Source organism: Manis javanica, chromosome 17, assembly GCF_040802235.1.
Source record: "Manis javanica isolate MJ-LG chromosome 17, MJ_LKY, whole genome shotgun sequence".
NCBI lineage: Eukaryota > Metazoa > Chordata > Mammalia > Pholidota > Manidae > Manis > Manis javanica.
The window spans coordinates 16,896,672-16,911,196 of record NC_133172.1 but is presented as its reverse complement, the minus strand read 5'-3'; the positions used below and the strand labels follow the sequence as shown (position 1 = coordinate 16,911,196).

General features: G+C 38.5%; 1 protein-coding gene across 5 annotated transcripts in view; it reads left to right on the top strand.

Annotated features, from left to right (window-relative positions):
* Window positions 1-1,828: 1,828 nt before the first annotated feature.
* ZFP14 (ZFP14 zinc finger protein) overlaps window positions 1,829-14,525 on the top strand; it is a 36,766-nt gene continuing 24,069 nt past the window's right edge. The window contains exons 1-4 of one of the 5 annotated variants that reach the window (XM_037013843.2): window positions 1,829-1,933; window positions 6,387-6,471; window positions 8,761-8,887; window positions 9,982-10,077. In XM_037013843.2, coding sequence (XP_036869738.1) covers window positions 6,463-6,471; window positions 8,761-8,887; window positions 9,982-10,077 — 232 coding nt within the window. In that variant the 5' untranslated portion in view covers window positions 1,829-1,933; window positions 6,387-6,462. Of the gene's footprint in view, window positions 1,934-2,002; window positions 2,267-2,315; window positions 3,090-6,386; window positions 6,472-8,760; window positions 8,888-9,978; window positions 10,078-14,525 lie in introns of those variants that run through there. The other 4 variants (XM_037013841.2, XM_073226261.1, XM_037013842.2 and 1 more) reach the window with 4 other exon arrangements.

The window sequence follows — 14,525 nt, the reverse complement described above, 5'->3', positions numbered from 1 at the left end:
CAAAAACTGAATGAACAAAAGGGAGAAATTGACAAATCCATCATCATAGTTTTCATGTATCTCCTTCATATATATTCTACAATGCAAAATGAGACTTAACAAGATTAGCTTAAACATTTTCAAATAATTTGTAATACAACAAAGAATTTGAGATGGGTAAGGTGCTGCAGTGTGGTCCCCAGTGGGCTTGTAAACAGACCTGAAGGAGTTACAAGCTGGTCTCTAACTCCTTGCAGGCTGCCAGTAACAAGGTAAGGATAACCTAGTGGATGGGGCAACATTCTTTATGTGTCCGTTTTGTTCCTGGAGTTTAGAGAGAGAAATAGTTCAAAGACAAACCAGGGAAGGGAACTGAAAATTGCCACAAGACCCTTAATTGACAGTCGCTTTTAGATTTGCAAAAATAACTGTTCCTGGTGACCATGAAACAATTCAGGAATGTGTGTCATACCCTGGATTGCAAAAACTAAAAACTAGACATACACCATCAAATCTGCAAGCTACAAGACAGCTGAAAATATCCCTTCTCCCCCATCTTATATAAACTGTCCACTGTAGCAGGCTAACAAGTTGGGTCTTTAAGAAGAGTCCTCCCACCTTCCAACCTGCTGCCTTGTTGAATAAACCTCTTCCTTTGCTGGATACTGTCTCAGGAGTCAGCAGAACCCAACATTAGAGGTTACAGGTTTACCCCATTTCTTTCCTGAATGAACCCAGGACAATGACAAATTCAATGATTACTCACCTGAGAAAGACTTCTGAAGATATTCTGCCTAATGCTTACTTTTCAATCTTCCTCATCAGGAAGACAAACAATTATTAATGAATGTGCCTGAAAAAACTTGAAGCAAAAGCTGATAGAACTAAACGAAAAATAGAAATAGACACACCTCTTGTAATAATTACTACGAGATTTTAAAAAATCATAAGGAAAAAAAAATCTGAATGACAATATGGTAGTCCTCTCATTTCCAAGCCCTTTCCCCATCCCCAGTGGATGCTTAAAACTGTGGACTGTACCCAACTCTATACACACTATGCTTTTTTCCTATGTATACATTCTTAGGATAAAGCCTAATTTATAAATTAGGCAAAGTAGAGATTAACAACAACGGTAATAAAATAGAACAATTATAACAATATACTGTAATAAATTATGTGAATGTGCTCGCTCTCGCTCTCAAAATGTCTGATTCTACTGTACTCACCCTTCTCGTGATGACGCTAGATGATAAACGCCTATGTGATGAGGTGAAGTGAGGTGAATGGCCTAGGCTGAATTACCCAGTGTCAGGCTACCATTGACCTGATGATATGTCAGGAGGATCAGCACGTTCACAACCTTGGTTGACACCGGGAAAGGGAAACCGTAGGTACGGGAGCCTTCTATAACCACCACCTTAACCGAACAGCTTTTATAGAACAGTGTGTTCACGACCACAGGAAGGAGAGAGAAAAATACCAGAAGGGAGGGAGAGAGCAAGAGCCCGAGCAAGCAGAGCGACTTTTTTGCGTCAAGGTCTTGCTCCAGGTTCCGCCAGGGATTAGGGGATATTTTCATTGAGTACTTGATGAATACCCACATCCTGCTTGGGTATATATACCAAGCACCTGCTGTACGCCTAGCAAGTATACTAGGCTTCTGCTGGTTCCAAGACTTCCAAGCACTGTTACAGGTTTCTCGGCGATAGACACAAACCTGACCTCACAGGGCGCGCCTCGTTCAGTCTCCCGAAGCCCCCGAGTCGCCGGTGAGAAGCTCACCTTCAAACCCGACAGGCCTCCGCGCGCACTCGGGGAGTAGCGCTCGCGCTTGCGCACTCGCGAAGCCCATTGGGGCGGTGACGGGGCTCTTCCTACTGCGGACTACATTTCCCACAGGCCTCTACGCCTGGGTTCCTTCCGGCTTCCTCGTTGGTGTCGGCTACGAGAGGTGAGTTGGTGGCGTGCATTGAGGAAATGGGCGCGGGGGTGGCCGGGGATAGCCGGGGGAGGCGCGGGGGCGGTGCGGGCCTCTGAATGAACCCGGTTGCAGTGACTGGAGTTTGTGACTGAGCGTTGGGCACCCTGAAGTTTCCTCTTCCCGCTTCAGGGCCGCACATATCCAGAGGCCCAGAATGGCTGCGAGTTAAGCGTATGAACCCCGAGTGAAGGCCCCCAACAAAAAAGACGCAGTTTTCAGAAGAACAATTTGCAAATCCCAGAACCACATCTTAACCAGAGCTCCCTCCCAAGGAAACTGCCGTGAACTCGGAGACAGATTAAGGTTCAGGCCTTTGTATTCTGGCCTTTCTTTCATACTGGGAAGGGTCAGCTTTCTCCCAGGATCCTTGTTTGTTCCCTCGGGTTCTGTGTGTTGGATGGTGGGAGCAAGTGCGGGAGCGGGGTGTGTCCGGAGTTAGCCAGGCCGGGCTGAGCACCAAAAAAGGGATCAAGATCTCAAGATTCCTGTCTCCTTCCCCAATCCTGCTGATCTTTGGGAAGGAGAGAAAGGAAGAAATTAACTAGTGACTAGATAGATAGATACACAGATAGATGTGTTTGTGTTTCCTCTTTGTTCCATGACATGTAATTTTAATTTTTCCGGGCATGGGAACATTTGCTTCTCCTGGGAAAGTGAAAATCACTTCAGATTGAGAAGAGAAAGCAGCCTTGCCATTAATCAGGCAGTGAGAGAAGAGACCGAGAAAACCAGCTGCAAAGTTAATAGAAAATATTATTTCTCCCCAATTCATGCAGCAATTGTATAATGCCATAACGTCTTCTTTGAGAGATTGCAGCTTTTTACCAATGGCCAGGCCCACTTTGCTATTTTTATTTATTACTGGGGATGCCCAATTGCTAGGCAACCCTCCTTTCATGGTAGCACTCAGTCTCCGATTAATCCCCGGCTCACCAGATCTCATCTCAGAAACAGCAACCATTCCAGAATTTTTCCCCGCTTGCCTAGATCTTCAAAATCTTTCAGTTGGAACTCAACCCTTTGCAAAAGAGCTCCCCCCACCCATCGCATTCCAAGCATTCATGTGGAATTTCGTCTCGCTCGAGTCAAAAAATTGATTTTGTCCGACTATACAGGCTTGTTCCAGGTAATCTTTAGCTGGTTAGGTAGGCTTTAACCCTGGAAATATCCAGTCCATTGACCTGTTGCTTTCTTTTCTTTCAGTGAATGATAGGGTTGTTGAGGTTACACCCTCCCGTGGGCCTTCACAGAAACATTTGGCAATCATTTAATTCCTCTTGTGAGCTGCTGCTTTTTAATAATTTAAGTGCTCTGCAAGTAAACCTGAATGGTAGTCAACTGCAGAGCGTTATTTTAGGCTACGATTTGTTGAGACACTTACCTGTTTAGTTGGAATCATACAGTAGGAGTCTTTGATCTTAACTGTCCTAAGTTCAAAAGCAGGGAAAGATAGGAGATTGGTGAGAAGATCTTCTGCTTTTAAGAAGTGGTGATGTGACAGGGTTTTTAACAGGGAGGTCTTTGTTAACAAGGGAAAGGAAAGGAAGACATTAGAAATTTGAGGAGTGGTTTGATGTTTTTGACAGCATGAGTTGTTTCAGGCCACATATTTATGTGGTTTTATGCAGTGTAGTATAGTGACAATAGTATGGGTTATGGGAGCTAAATTACCAGTGTTCTAATCCTAAATTTGCCACTTAGAGCTAGGCGAATTTAGGATAATTTATTTCATCCCTTTGTGCCACAGTTCCTTCATGTGGAGTAGGAATATGATAAGAGGATAATGATGGAACCTACTAAATAGGATTGCTATCAATAGATGAATTAATATATGTAAAGTCCTCAGATATGCTTGACACATATTATCAGCAAATTAATTGTTACTGTTATGCTGTATTCCATATTTTTGTCAAAACCCAAATCCAAAAATTGTGAGGATTTTGCCATGTTTGCCTCATCCATCCACATATGCCCCTTGGTAAGTTGTTAATCAGGAGGAACTTCTTATCCAAGTGAAGCTTTGAAATTGATTGTTAGCCTATAAGAAAGAGCAGAGCTAAGAAGCTCAAATTTTTTATGGAAGAAAACAGACTAAGAAGAACATTTTCTTTAATAATTATGGAAAGAAGAGTACATGGCATTCTTCATCATTAGTGATACAGCTGACTTTCATTAAATGTTTATTTGCTACTTTAAGTGCTTCCTTATCTGTAGTGTCTTATTTAATCGTCAGAACAACCCTTCGAGATACAATATATCATTATCACCATATTATATAGAAGGAAACTAAGCCTGAAAAGTTAAGTAGTATGTCCAAGATCACACAGTTAATAACTAAGTGAGCTGAGATATCCTGGAAGTTTGACAGCAAAGCCTGTATTAGTACAACAGTGTGCCAAGTCTCATCATTATGTAAACTTAAAAAAAGATCCTTCCTGCCTTACTCAGTAATCCATCATGAAAGAGGGAGGGGATGTTACTCTGATGTCAGCAAGCATTGTCAAGTTATGTCCAGATTATACTGAAGCTATGGGGTCTCTGGAGGTAAATGGATCTTACGCTGTAAGATGTATGCCCTGCAGTTTTTATTTTAATGATTTTTTTATGCCAAGTGTGACTAGTAAAACAAGAAGGTCTAACAGCCATCAGAGAGTTCGTGGGCATCTTAGCCCAAAGCATTGGCTCAGAAGCAAAATGGACCCATTTGTCATGACAGACTTGACACTGCTGTCAATGCTTAAAGTCATCTATCAGGGACTTTTGCCATTCTTTTTAGATAAAACTCCCACATGCATGTGCATATTAAATCAGAGTAGAGTGGGCTCATGAATTAGAGGCTGAAGTAAAAAAGAAAGTCACTCAGGGAAAACAACAGTTGATTTTTTTAGAGTATGCTAAGCTTTTTTTCCCTCAGTTCAATAGAAGGCTGGAAGAAAACTTGGCACTGGGAAAATCTTTACGTTATTTAAGTATTTGTGTCCTTTAGGTTCATTCTATCTTTAATATGGTAGTGAGTGTCACTGGCTATCACTGTAAACATTTTAGCTGGTCCTTGTAGGCATACATGGGATTTTCTTCCAGGTCAAAATAGCTTAAATTAACACTTTTTTTTTTTTTTTTTAACAATCTGGCTTCACTCATTTCCTCAAAATTAGAGTGACATCATTACTTTAATATTTGATGATTTTTAATGGTATAGCTGCACTATACTCATTTCCCCAATTAGATTATTTTCAGCTGCTTTCCATTATAAACCATATCTGTCAATATACCTCTACAAACATCTTTATGTGCATGTATAATAGTTCCTTTAGCCCCAGAAGTGGAGTTTCTGGTTTACAAGCTCTACCGGGTTACAAGGTTTAACTGCTGCTTCACATAGTTGTAAATCTGAACCAAACTAGTGTCCATTTCTCCATGACCTTACTAATAAGGGACATCATCTGTCTTTTAGATTTCCCAGCCTAATCACTGTAAAAAGAGATTTTGTGGGGTTATTTGATTGCTCACCACACGTCTCCTTAATTAGTAGTGAGGTTTAGTATCTTTTGAAAGGTGATAACTCTTTTGTAGTGAATTGTCATTGCTCAGGTTTTTCTCAGTGAACTAGAAATCTAGATTTCAGAGGCAAAACCAAAGTCAAAAGATGCCTTCTGCCATTTTATAATTGTGAATTTGGGTCAGTGATTTGATCTCTGAGCATCAGTTTGCCAACTGCTGAAAGGAGGGAAGAACTACATTGCAGAGAAGTGCTGAGGATCCACAGGTGGTGTATGCACCTAACACATAAAAGTTCTCAATGAATGTTTGCTGTTGCCTAGCTGCGGCCATCATGAATCTCCTCCCCAGCTTGGATACTGAAAGGGGTTGGGGGTGGGGCCACAAAGGATGTCATGTTATGAACAGTTATGACTGGAAAACAGAGTAGTGAGTTGTTTTGGCTGGAGAGAGGCTAGTGTGGCTTTTTAGTGGCAGGAGCTGCCAGGCTTAATCTGTGTGCTTTGCAGTCTTGGTGTTTAGGAAGTTCAGATGGGCTCAAAAGAGGCTCTGTGGGGGGTGGTATGGCCCTCTCTTAGGCCTGGAAAGTTGTACTGGAGGGAGGAGAAGCTGTTCAGGATAAGTAGGAGGAATCCAGTGTCAGCACCAGATCCACTCTGCCAGATGGGGAACTGCCAGATGCAGAACTAGCTGGGCTTCTACACCAAGTCCCTCATTGTGCACCTGCGTTTCTTCAGCGCTTTGTTGGATATCTTCAGAATCCCTATGCTCTCCTCCAGTGTGTTAGGGTGTGGGATCAGTGTGGGTATAGCGGTAGAGATAGTTTGGAAGCAAGGAATTGAAACGAAAAGAGAGCTCATATTAACAAGTCATTTTGCGACATCTGATGCACATGTGGTTTCATGGCTGCTTTTTCTTCTTCCAGATTTGGCTTATCTGGACTAGAGTTCTCCAACAGAGAAATCTTGAAAAGGACTGACCAGTTCTTGTGTTTTGAAACCATGGCCCATGTAAGTTGATGTTTCTTTCTCCTTTTTGAAATACTGTCTATTTCTAGGACATGTGTACATACTCATTCCTGAAACTTCCTGTTTAACAAGCTCCCATCCAGGAAGTTCCTCTCATTGCTATGAGGGCTGGAGACAGGTAATAGCCCAGTGTTCTCCGTATGTGCCCTTCCCTTTTTTTCACTAATGTGGAGCATCTCTTGTCTACAAAATTTTCTGTGAAGAACCTCAAGGGAACAAAAGAAATGCCTTGAGAATGAGGCAGGCGTTCTCTGGAGAATGTCCCCACTGTTAACATGTTCCAGAGGAACAGCTTTTGATTTTAATATTTAAACTTAAGAGAAAGTTTATTTCTCTGAATACAGTGATATTTGGTCTAGTTTTACATAGGAAAAATTTATGTCCCCAATATACAATTTGACATTTAAAAGGTTTTTGAACTTTCTATGGCATATAATACATAGAGAAAAAAGTACACAAATTATAAACTTATGGCTGAATGAATATTCATAAATTGAGTACCTTCATTTTATCAGCATTCAGGTCAGAAAAGAGAATTACTAGCACCTCCCATGCCCTCCTTTCAGTCAATCCCTACCCACCCAGTCCAAAAGTAACCACTATCCTGACTTTGAACACCACAAATTAATTTTGCCTATTTTTATAACTTTATATAAGCAAAACTGTATAGTTGAAGGCAACATTTTTTAATGAAAAACAATGTGCAGGAAGAATTTTATTATACTCCAAATATAATTGCTAGATCATCAGAACTATGTGCAGAGGTTTTAAAATTCATGAAGTTTCATTAAAGGGGATGTGACTCTGTGGAGCTGCTGGTGCTGGAGAAGGCATCAGAGCATCATACTGAGTGTGAGCTGTTCCTGCCATTGTTATTCTTGTTGGAAACTCACTTTCTAGTGCATTTCACATGTAGCCCTTCTTCTTGTGTGGTGTAAAATGAGTTCTTAAAAAAGTTGGAAAAGCATTGAAGAAAATTGTGGAGAAACAAACAAAGCAAGTGAGAAAAATAAGTTCTATAAAAGAGAGAATGGAAATACTGCAGCCGAAGATACGGTGAGTGCACGGACCCACGTGTCCTGTAATTCTCCTTCTGGGGAAAGACCTCTACACTCAGTACCCTGGATCATCTCCAGGAAACCCTGAGAGAAGAATACCAGGAGTAAAGTCCATTGTGTAGTTCGGCAGGATGTGCTTGTTAAGAGCAGGGTTTCTCAACTTTGGAACTATTAGTATTTTGAGGCAAAGAATCTTTTACTGTGGGGTGCTATCTGCACTGTAGTATGTCTGTCATCATCTATTCCGGCCTCTACCAATTAGATGCCTGTAACACACATATATACACACACACACACACACACACCCCACCTCTGTCATACCCAGAATTGGCCAATGTCTTCTGGGGGGTAAAATCACTCTTCTTTGAAAACCCACTGGTTCAGAGTGACACGTCATGATTCAGTATCCCCTAACTCCGGCACGAGGAAAGGTGTTCAGTAAGGAGCAGTGGATGATAAAGAGTAAAAATGCCATCAAGACACATAAGTAGTACAGAATGTAGATTATAAGAGTTGAGGAAATTTTTGAGATTGTATTGAATTAAAGCATCTAAATTGGAAAAAAAAGATTGAGTCTAATATATTCAAAGTATGGACTATCATTTAGCAAATTTTAAAAAGTTTACTAAAGAATTGGTTATAACATTGTATATAAATATTGGAACACTATGTCTAAACATTACAAACATTGGATGCATTATAAACATTTTGATGAACATAAACATTTATAATAAAACGACTTTATGATGAAGTTGCCTGTTTTTTTAGAGATTTGTAGTATATTTGGGAGAAATTTTTATCAATCTTAAAAGAGGGAGAAGAAGGTAGAGCTTTTGTCTGTGTTCAACAGAAGACTAAAAGAACAAAGGAAAAAGAAGGTAGAAGATTTCATATTTTTTAAGAATTTGTGGTGGAGTTACATAGTTTGCAGAAGGCTTAGTACACTGTTTCATTTAGCCAGGACATTTTTTTGGTTAGTTTATTCATTTCCAGATATTTGGATAAAAATTTAATCTTATGTGCAGCTACAGGACGATAGTCTGCTTCAGTGACAGTGGTTTTCTTTCTGTACCCTGTGCATAGCATGTTCAGCCCTACCCTCTTTGCTTGCTGTGCGGCCCCATTCTGCAATGTAATCCTCAACCTCCTGTCTTTCCATTTTAAAAATATTTCATTTATTTTCACAAGTAATACATGAATTTTATTTTTTCAGGGTTCAGTGACATTCAGGGATGTGGCCATAGACTTCTCACAGGAGGAATGGGAATTCCTGGACTCAGCTCAGAGGGACTTATATAGGGATGTGATGTGGGAGAATTATAACAACTTCATCTCACTGGGTAAGGCTATATATCCCAAATTATATTGCCTTTCTTTTCTGTCAGTACAGGACTATGTTTGAGAAACTAGATAACCTTTTCTCTCTGTTCCCACGGAATGATTTAGGCTTTGTTTGAGTGGAAATAGGCCCCTCCATTTAACGCTTCATCACTCCCATCCTGCTATGCCCTTCAGGCTTTCTCTAGGCTCTGTAATTTCCTTGCTCCTTAGTGTCCATGGTGCTGGGTTTGAATTCTGGGTTGCTTACAAAAGAAGCATTGCCCAAGATACCAGACTACATGTTGTATTTGAGCTCAGAATTGGTGTAGATGCCTAACCCTCATTTGTAATGCACCTGCAAGGAAGATACTTAGACACAAGGGTCTCTAAAAACCAGACAGCCTGTGAAACTGACATAGTATGAGATGGATCCACAAGGTTCATTTAAAACTCAAATAAATGCATCCTATTTCCTATAATAGACATATTAGTTCTACTTGCTTTTTGGGTGAAAGTTAAATCTAAGAACTTTGCTATTAATAATTGGATGAATCTGCAGGATGTCTTAGCCTCTTATTCTCCTCTCAGCAGACTGATGACAATAAAAATTAATAGCTAATACACACATATATTATGTGTATATATGTATACATATAACTGTATATATTTGTGCTTAGGTAGTATTCTGAGTATTGTACATTGTGTCCTTAATCCCCACAACAACTCTATGAGAAATATACTGTTATTATCTTCAGTTGAGATGAGAAAATTTAGGCCCAAGAGGTTAATAATTTGCTGAGGTAACACAACAACAAAGGCAGGATTTAAACCCTGCGGTCTGGATCCAGATTCTGTGTCCTCAGCTACTACACAAGACTGCCTCTTAACAGAGCTTGTATGAGTTTAAATTACATTAGGGCCTGTTCTTAACCATCTGGTATCTATTCCTTGTGATCCCAAGGTTACCCTAATGAGTATTCTTCAACTCCTTTGCATTTCTTTGCTCTGAGGCTTTATGAAGCCCAATTTAACCTAAATTTCTTATGAACTTAAGCAAATCTGATCTTAGTGATTTTTGGTCTTATAATGTCATTTCACATTATCTTTGAAGCAGGACCTTCCATTTCTAAGCCAGATGTGATTACCCTATTGGATGAAGGGAAGGAGCCCTGGATGGTTGTGAGGGAAGGGACAAGAAGACAATACCCTGGTGAGTGAGGGCTGAGCAGGCATGTGAATAGTCCAGCCTGCTAGGGTAGAGTCACACCCTTAACATACTGGGGATCTCTTCAAAAGCCCATGGCCTGTGGAGGAAAGGCCTGAGACCTGGGAAGCAAATTAAAGTCTTCTAAGCTTGGACTAGCAAAGGGGCTTCCTGTTGCCCTCAGTTATTATTCTGCTTCTCATCTCTCAGCTTTCTCTCCCATTTCATAGGAAAGAACTATTCTTATTATAAGAAAAAAATGATAGTAAATATAAGAGCTGAAATCAACAGAATAGAAAAAGAAGTTGAGAAAATTAATAAAGCCAAAGTTGATTGAAAAGATCAAATAACTTGGTAATACCTAGCTTGACTAATCAAGAAAAAAAGGACAACAGAAATTACTAGTGCTAGGAATGAAAGAGGGGTTTTTACTTCACATCCTAAAGCCATTACGAGAATAAGAGATTACTGTGAATAATTTCATCCCAGTAAGTTTGACAATTTAAATGAAATGGAAAAACTCCTTGGAAAATACAACTTATAGAACTGGCCCAAGATAAAAAAGAAAATATGAATAACCTTATATGAGTTAAAGTAATTGAATTCATTATCAGAAATCTTCCCACAAGAAAATGTCAATCCCACATGGTTTCACTGGTGAATTCTATTAAGCATTTCAGAAAGTAATAGCAGCAATGTTACATAAATTCCTTCAGAAAAGGAAAGAACATCTTCCACCTCATTTTATGAGACTAACATAACTCTTACACTATGACCTGACAAAGAAACTACCAAAGGGAAAAAAAATTATAGACTCATTTCCTTCATGAACATAGATGTAAAATCCTTAATAAAATATTACTGAATCAAATACAGAAATATATAAAAATGATAAGTAGGGTTTATCCCAGGAATGCCAGTGTGGTGTAATGTTCAAAAATTAATCAGTGTAATGCACCATATTACCAGAAATGAGAGAAACCATTATTGTCCCCATAGAAGTAAAAATAGCATATGACAAAATTCGACATCCAGTTATGCTAAAAACTCTCAGGAAACTAGAAATTGAAGGGAACTTCCTCAACCTGATATAGGACATCTGCTAAAAAAAAAATACTGTATCATAAACTTTATCATACCTGTTTGAAGAATTTCTCCCTAAGATTGGGAACAAGACAAGGATAAGCCACTCTCCCCATATATATTTAACATTGAATTGAAGGTCCCTAGCATTCCAATAAGGCAATTAAAAAAAATAAGAGGCATAAAGACCATAAAGCAGTAAAATTACTTGGCGATAGCATGATTGTATACATAGAAAATCCTAAGGAATCTGAACAAAAACTACTCTAAAGTGAAGATCACAATAAGATCACAGGATATAAGGTTAATATACAAAAATCAATTGTGTTTTTTGTATATTAGGAGTGAAAAAATTGAAAATTTAAAGTTAAAATAAATTAAGTCACTTAAGAAAATTAAGTACAATAATGTCAAAAAACCCAAAATACTAAGGAATAAATTCCACAAAACATGCAAGACCTCTACACTAAGTACCCTGGAACATTGCTAAGAGAAATTAAAGAAGACCTGAATAAATAGAGAGATACCATTTGGGGGATGGAATCCTTACTGTTGTAGAAATGTCAGTTTTATAGATTGAACACAATTCCAATCATAATCCTAGGAATGCTTTTTTTTTGTAAAAATTAAGCCAATTCTAAAACTTATATGGAAAAGCAGTGGACTTGCATGTCTAAAACAGTCTTGAAAAAGGAACAGATTATAGGACTTAGACTATATGACTTCAGGATACTTCAAGATTTATTATAAAACTACAATAAACAAGACATTGTGGCATTGGATAAGGATGAACAAACAGAAGAAAATAGAGACCTTATATACTTGTATGTAGACCTTATGTACTCGTAAAGGGTCATTAATATGTTGGCAAAGGTACCAAAGCATTTCAATGGGGAAAGGAGACTTCTAAGCAAATGGTGCTGGAATAACTGGAAAAAAATCTCAACCCCTGTGTTATACCAAAATTAATTTGAGATGAATTTTAGACCTAAATATAAAAACTAAACATAAGAAATATAAAAAGCCTAATATAACAAATAAATGTAAAAAATAAAATTAGAAAATTAAATATAAATTTGTTAAAAAAATAGAAAAGCTCAATGTAAAGCTTTTAGAGGAAAACGGGAATGACTTGGTAGTAAGCAAGCATTTCTTGGGTAAAAACAGTAACTAAAAATAAAAAAAGTCAGACTTTATTCAAATTAAAAACTTTGTCTCATCAAAATATACCAATAAAAATGAATAGGTAAGTCACAGACTGAGAGAAAATAGAAGTAAAACATACCTGACAAAGAATCTGTATCTGGTATATACACTAAACTCAACACAATAAAGATAACCCAGTTTAAAGTGGTAAAAGTTACATTCATACCATGGAATAATATTCCAACAACAAAAATGAATAAACTGTCAATACACATAACTTGGATGAACCTCAAGGAAATTATGCTAAGAAAAACCAATCATAAAAGGTTACATAACACGATTCTAATTATGTAATATTTATAAAATGACAAAATAATAGAGATGGAAAATGAATTTGTGGTTTCCAGGGCTTAGGGATGTGGGGAGGGGAGGAGATGATTAGGGATATAAATAAGTAACACAGGGGGGCCATATGGTTATAATGTAGTTAAGTTTCTTTGATTGTTGTGGTGGTTATGCAGGGCTAAACATGATAAAGTTGTTTAAAACTATGTAGATATACACATACAAGGGCATGAATAATTGATGGAATCTTAAATAAGCTCTGGATTGTACATCAAATTCTCAGTTTGAATATTATACTGTAGTTGTGTAAGATGTTAATGTTGAGAGAGGCAGGGCAAAGGGTGCATGAGATGTTCCTGTGCTTTGCAACCTTCTGTGAATCCACAACTGGTTCAAAATAAACAGTAAACAAAAATGTCCCATTGTGGGTGATGGGTAAAATACTTGAACAAAGAGAGGGGCTGCTCTTTTTCTTCATCAGTGACTATAATCTATACCTAAATCTGTATTAGCTCCAGCTGCCATAGCAAAATAACAGACTGAGTGACTTAAACAATAAAATTTATTTTCTTGCATTTCTGGAGGCTAGAAGTCCAAGATTAACAGTTTTGGGTTCTGAGGACGGCTCATCCTGGCTTGCAGATGGCCCCCTCCTCACACTGTCCCTGCGCAGGAAAGAGGGAGAACTCTCTCTCTACCTCTTAAAAGGCCACCAATCCTATTGGATTAGGACTCACCCATATGACTTCATTTAACCTTAATTACCTCCTAAAAGCATTCTCTCCAAATACATTCACCTGGGAGGTTAGGGCTTCAACATATAATTTTGGAGGGACACGATTCAGTCCATAGCAATATGTATCTATATAGGATCCAGTTTCTTACCAGCTTCTATTTTGATTTATATATCTTGTATATATATATCTTTCATTGACTAAAAATATACTCATTCACTTATTCAGAATATACTTGATTTCCTAGTCTGAATAAAGCACTGTGCTAGACACCAGTGGAATAATTGTGAACAAGAGTGGTGGGTTCCAGCAGTCATGTTGCTTACATTTTAATAGGAATAAAGGCATTAAGCAAACAAGTAAATGAATAAATATTAGGTAGTGACAGTATTATTAACAAAAGTGAGAAGAGCAAGGAAATAGGTGGGTGTAGACAGATTTGTTTGAGGTGGTCAAGGTCTTTTGAGGAGGTGATATTTGAGTGGAGACATGAGAAAATAGCTCAGACTATGAATATCTAAAGCAAGAGCTGTTTCTATAGAGAACAGCAGATGCAGAGGCCTTGGGTTGGGAAATGGAAGATTTGTATGTTTGAGGAACAGCAAGAAGGTCAGATGATTATTCAAAAGCTAAATGACAAGTAGAGTAACAAGGTGAAATATGAAAGGCAAGGGCTAGATCATGTAAAGCTTTATATATCATAGGGGCAGTCTTGTGACTTTTATTTTAAATGTGATGGAAAGCTGTTGTAGATTTTTGAGCAGGAGAGCGAAATGAGTCTTATAATTATCACTCTATGGAGAATAGATTGAATAGGGGCAAAATGGGTAGAAGGAAGACCAGTTAGGAGGCTATTTATTTCATCCCTATTGAAGATGAAGATTGATTAAGAGAGTAGTGGTGGGAGGCAGAGAGATGTTAGATTCATGGTAGATTGCCCAGTGCATGCTGGGTGTTCCCTTCTGGATAGTCTCCTCACCTTGATTGGACTTCAACAACCTGCACAGGGCTGCCCCCAAGAGTGGATATCCTTTTTACCCCCCTTGGACTCCTCACACTGCCTGTTTCGCAAGTGTGGATAAGAAGCATCTTTTTCTTTAGTTGACACATTTTATTCATCTACATTTAAGTAATTTTCTTACATAT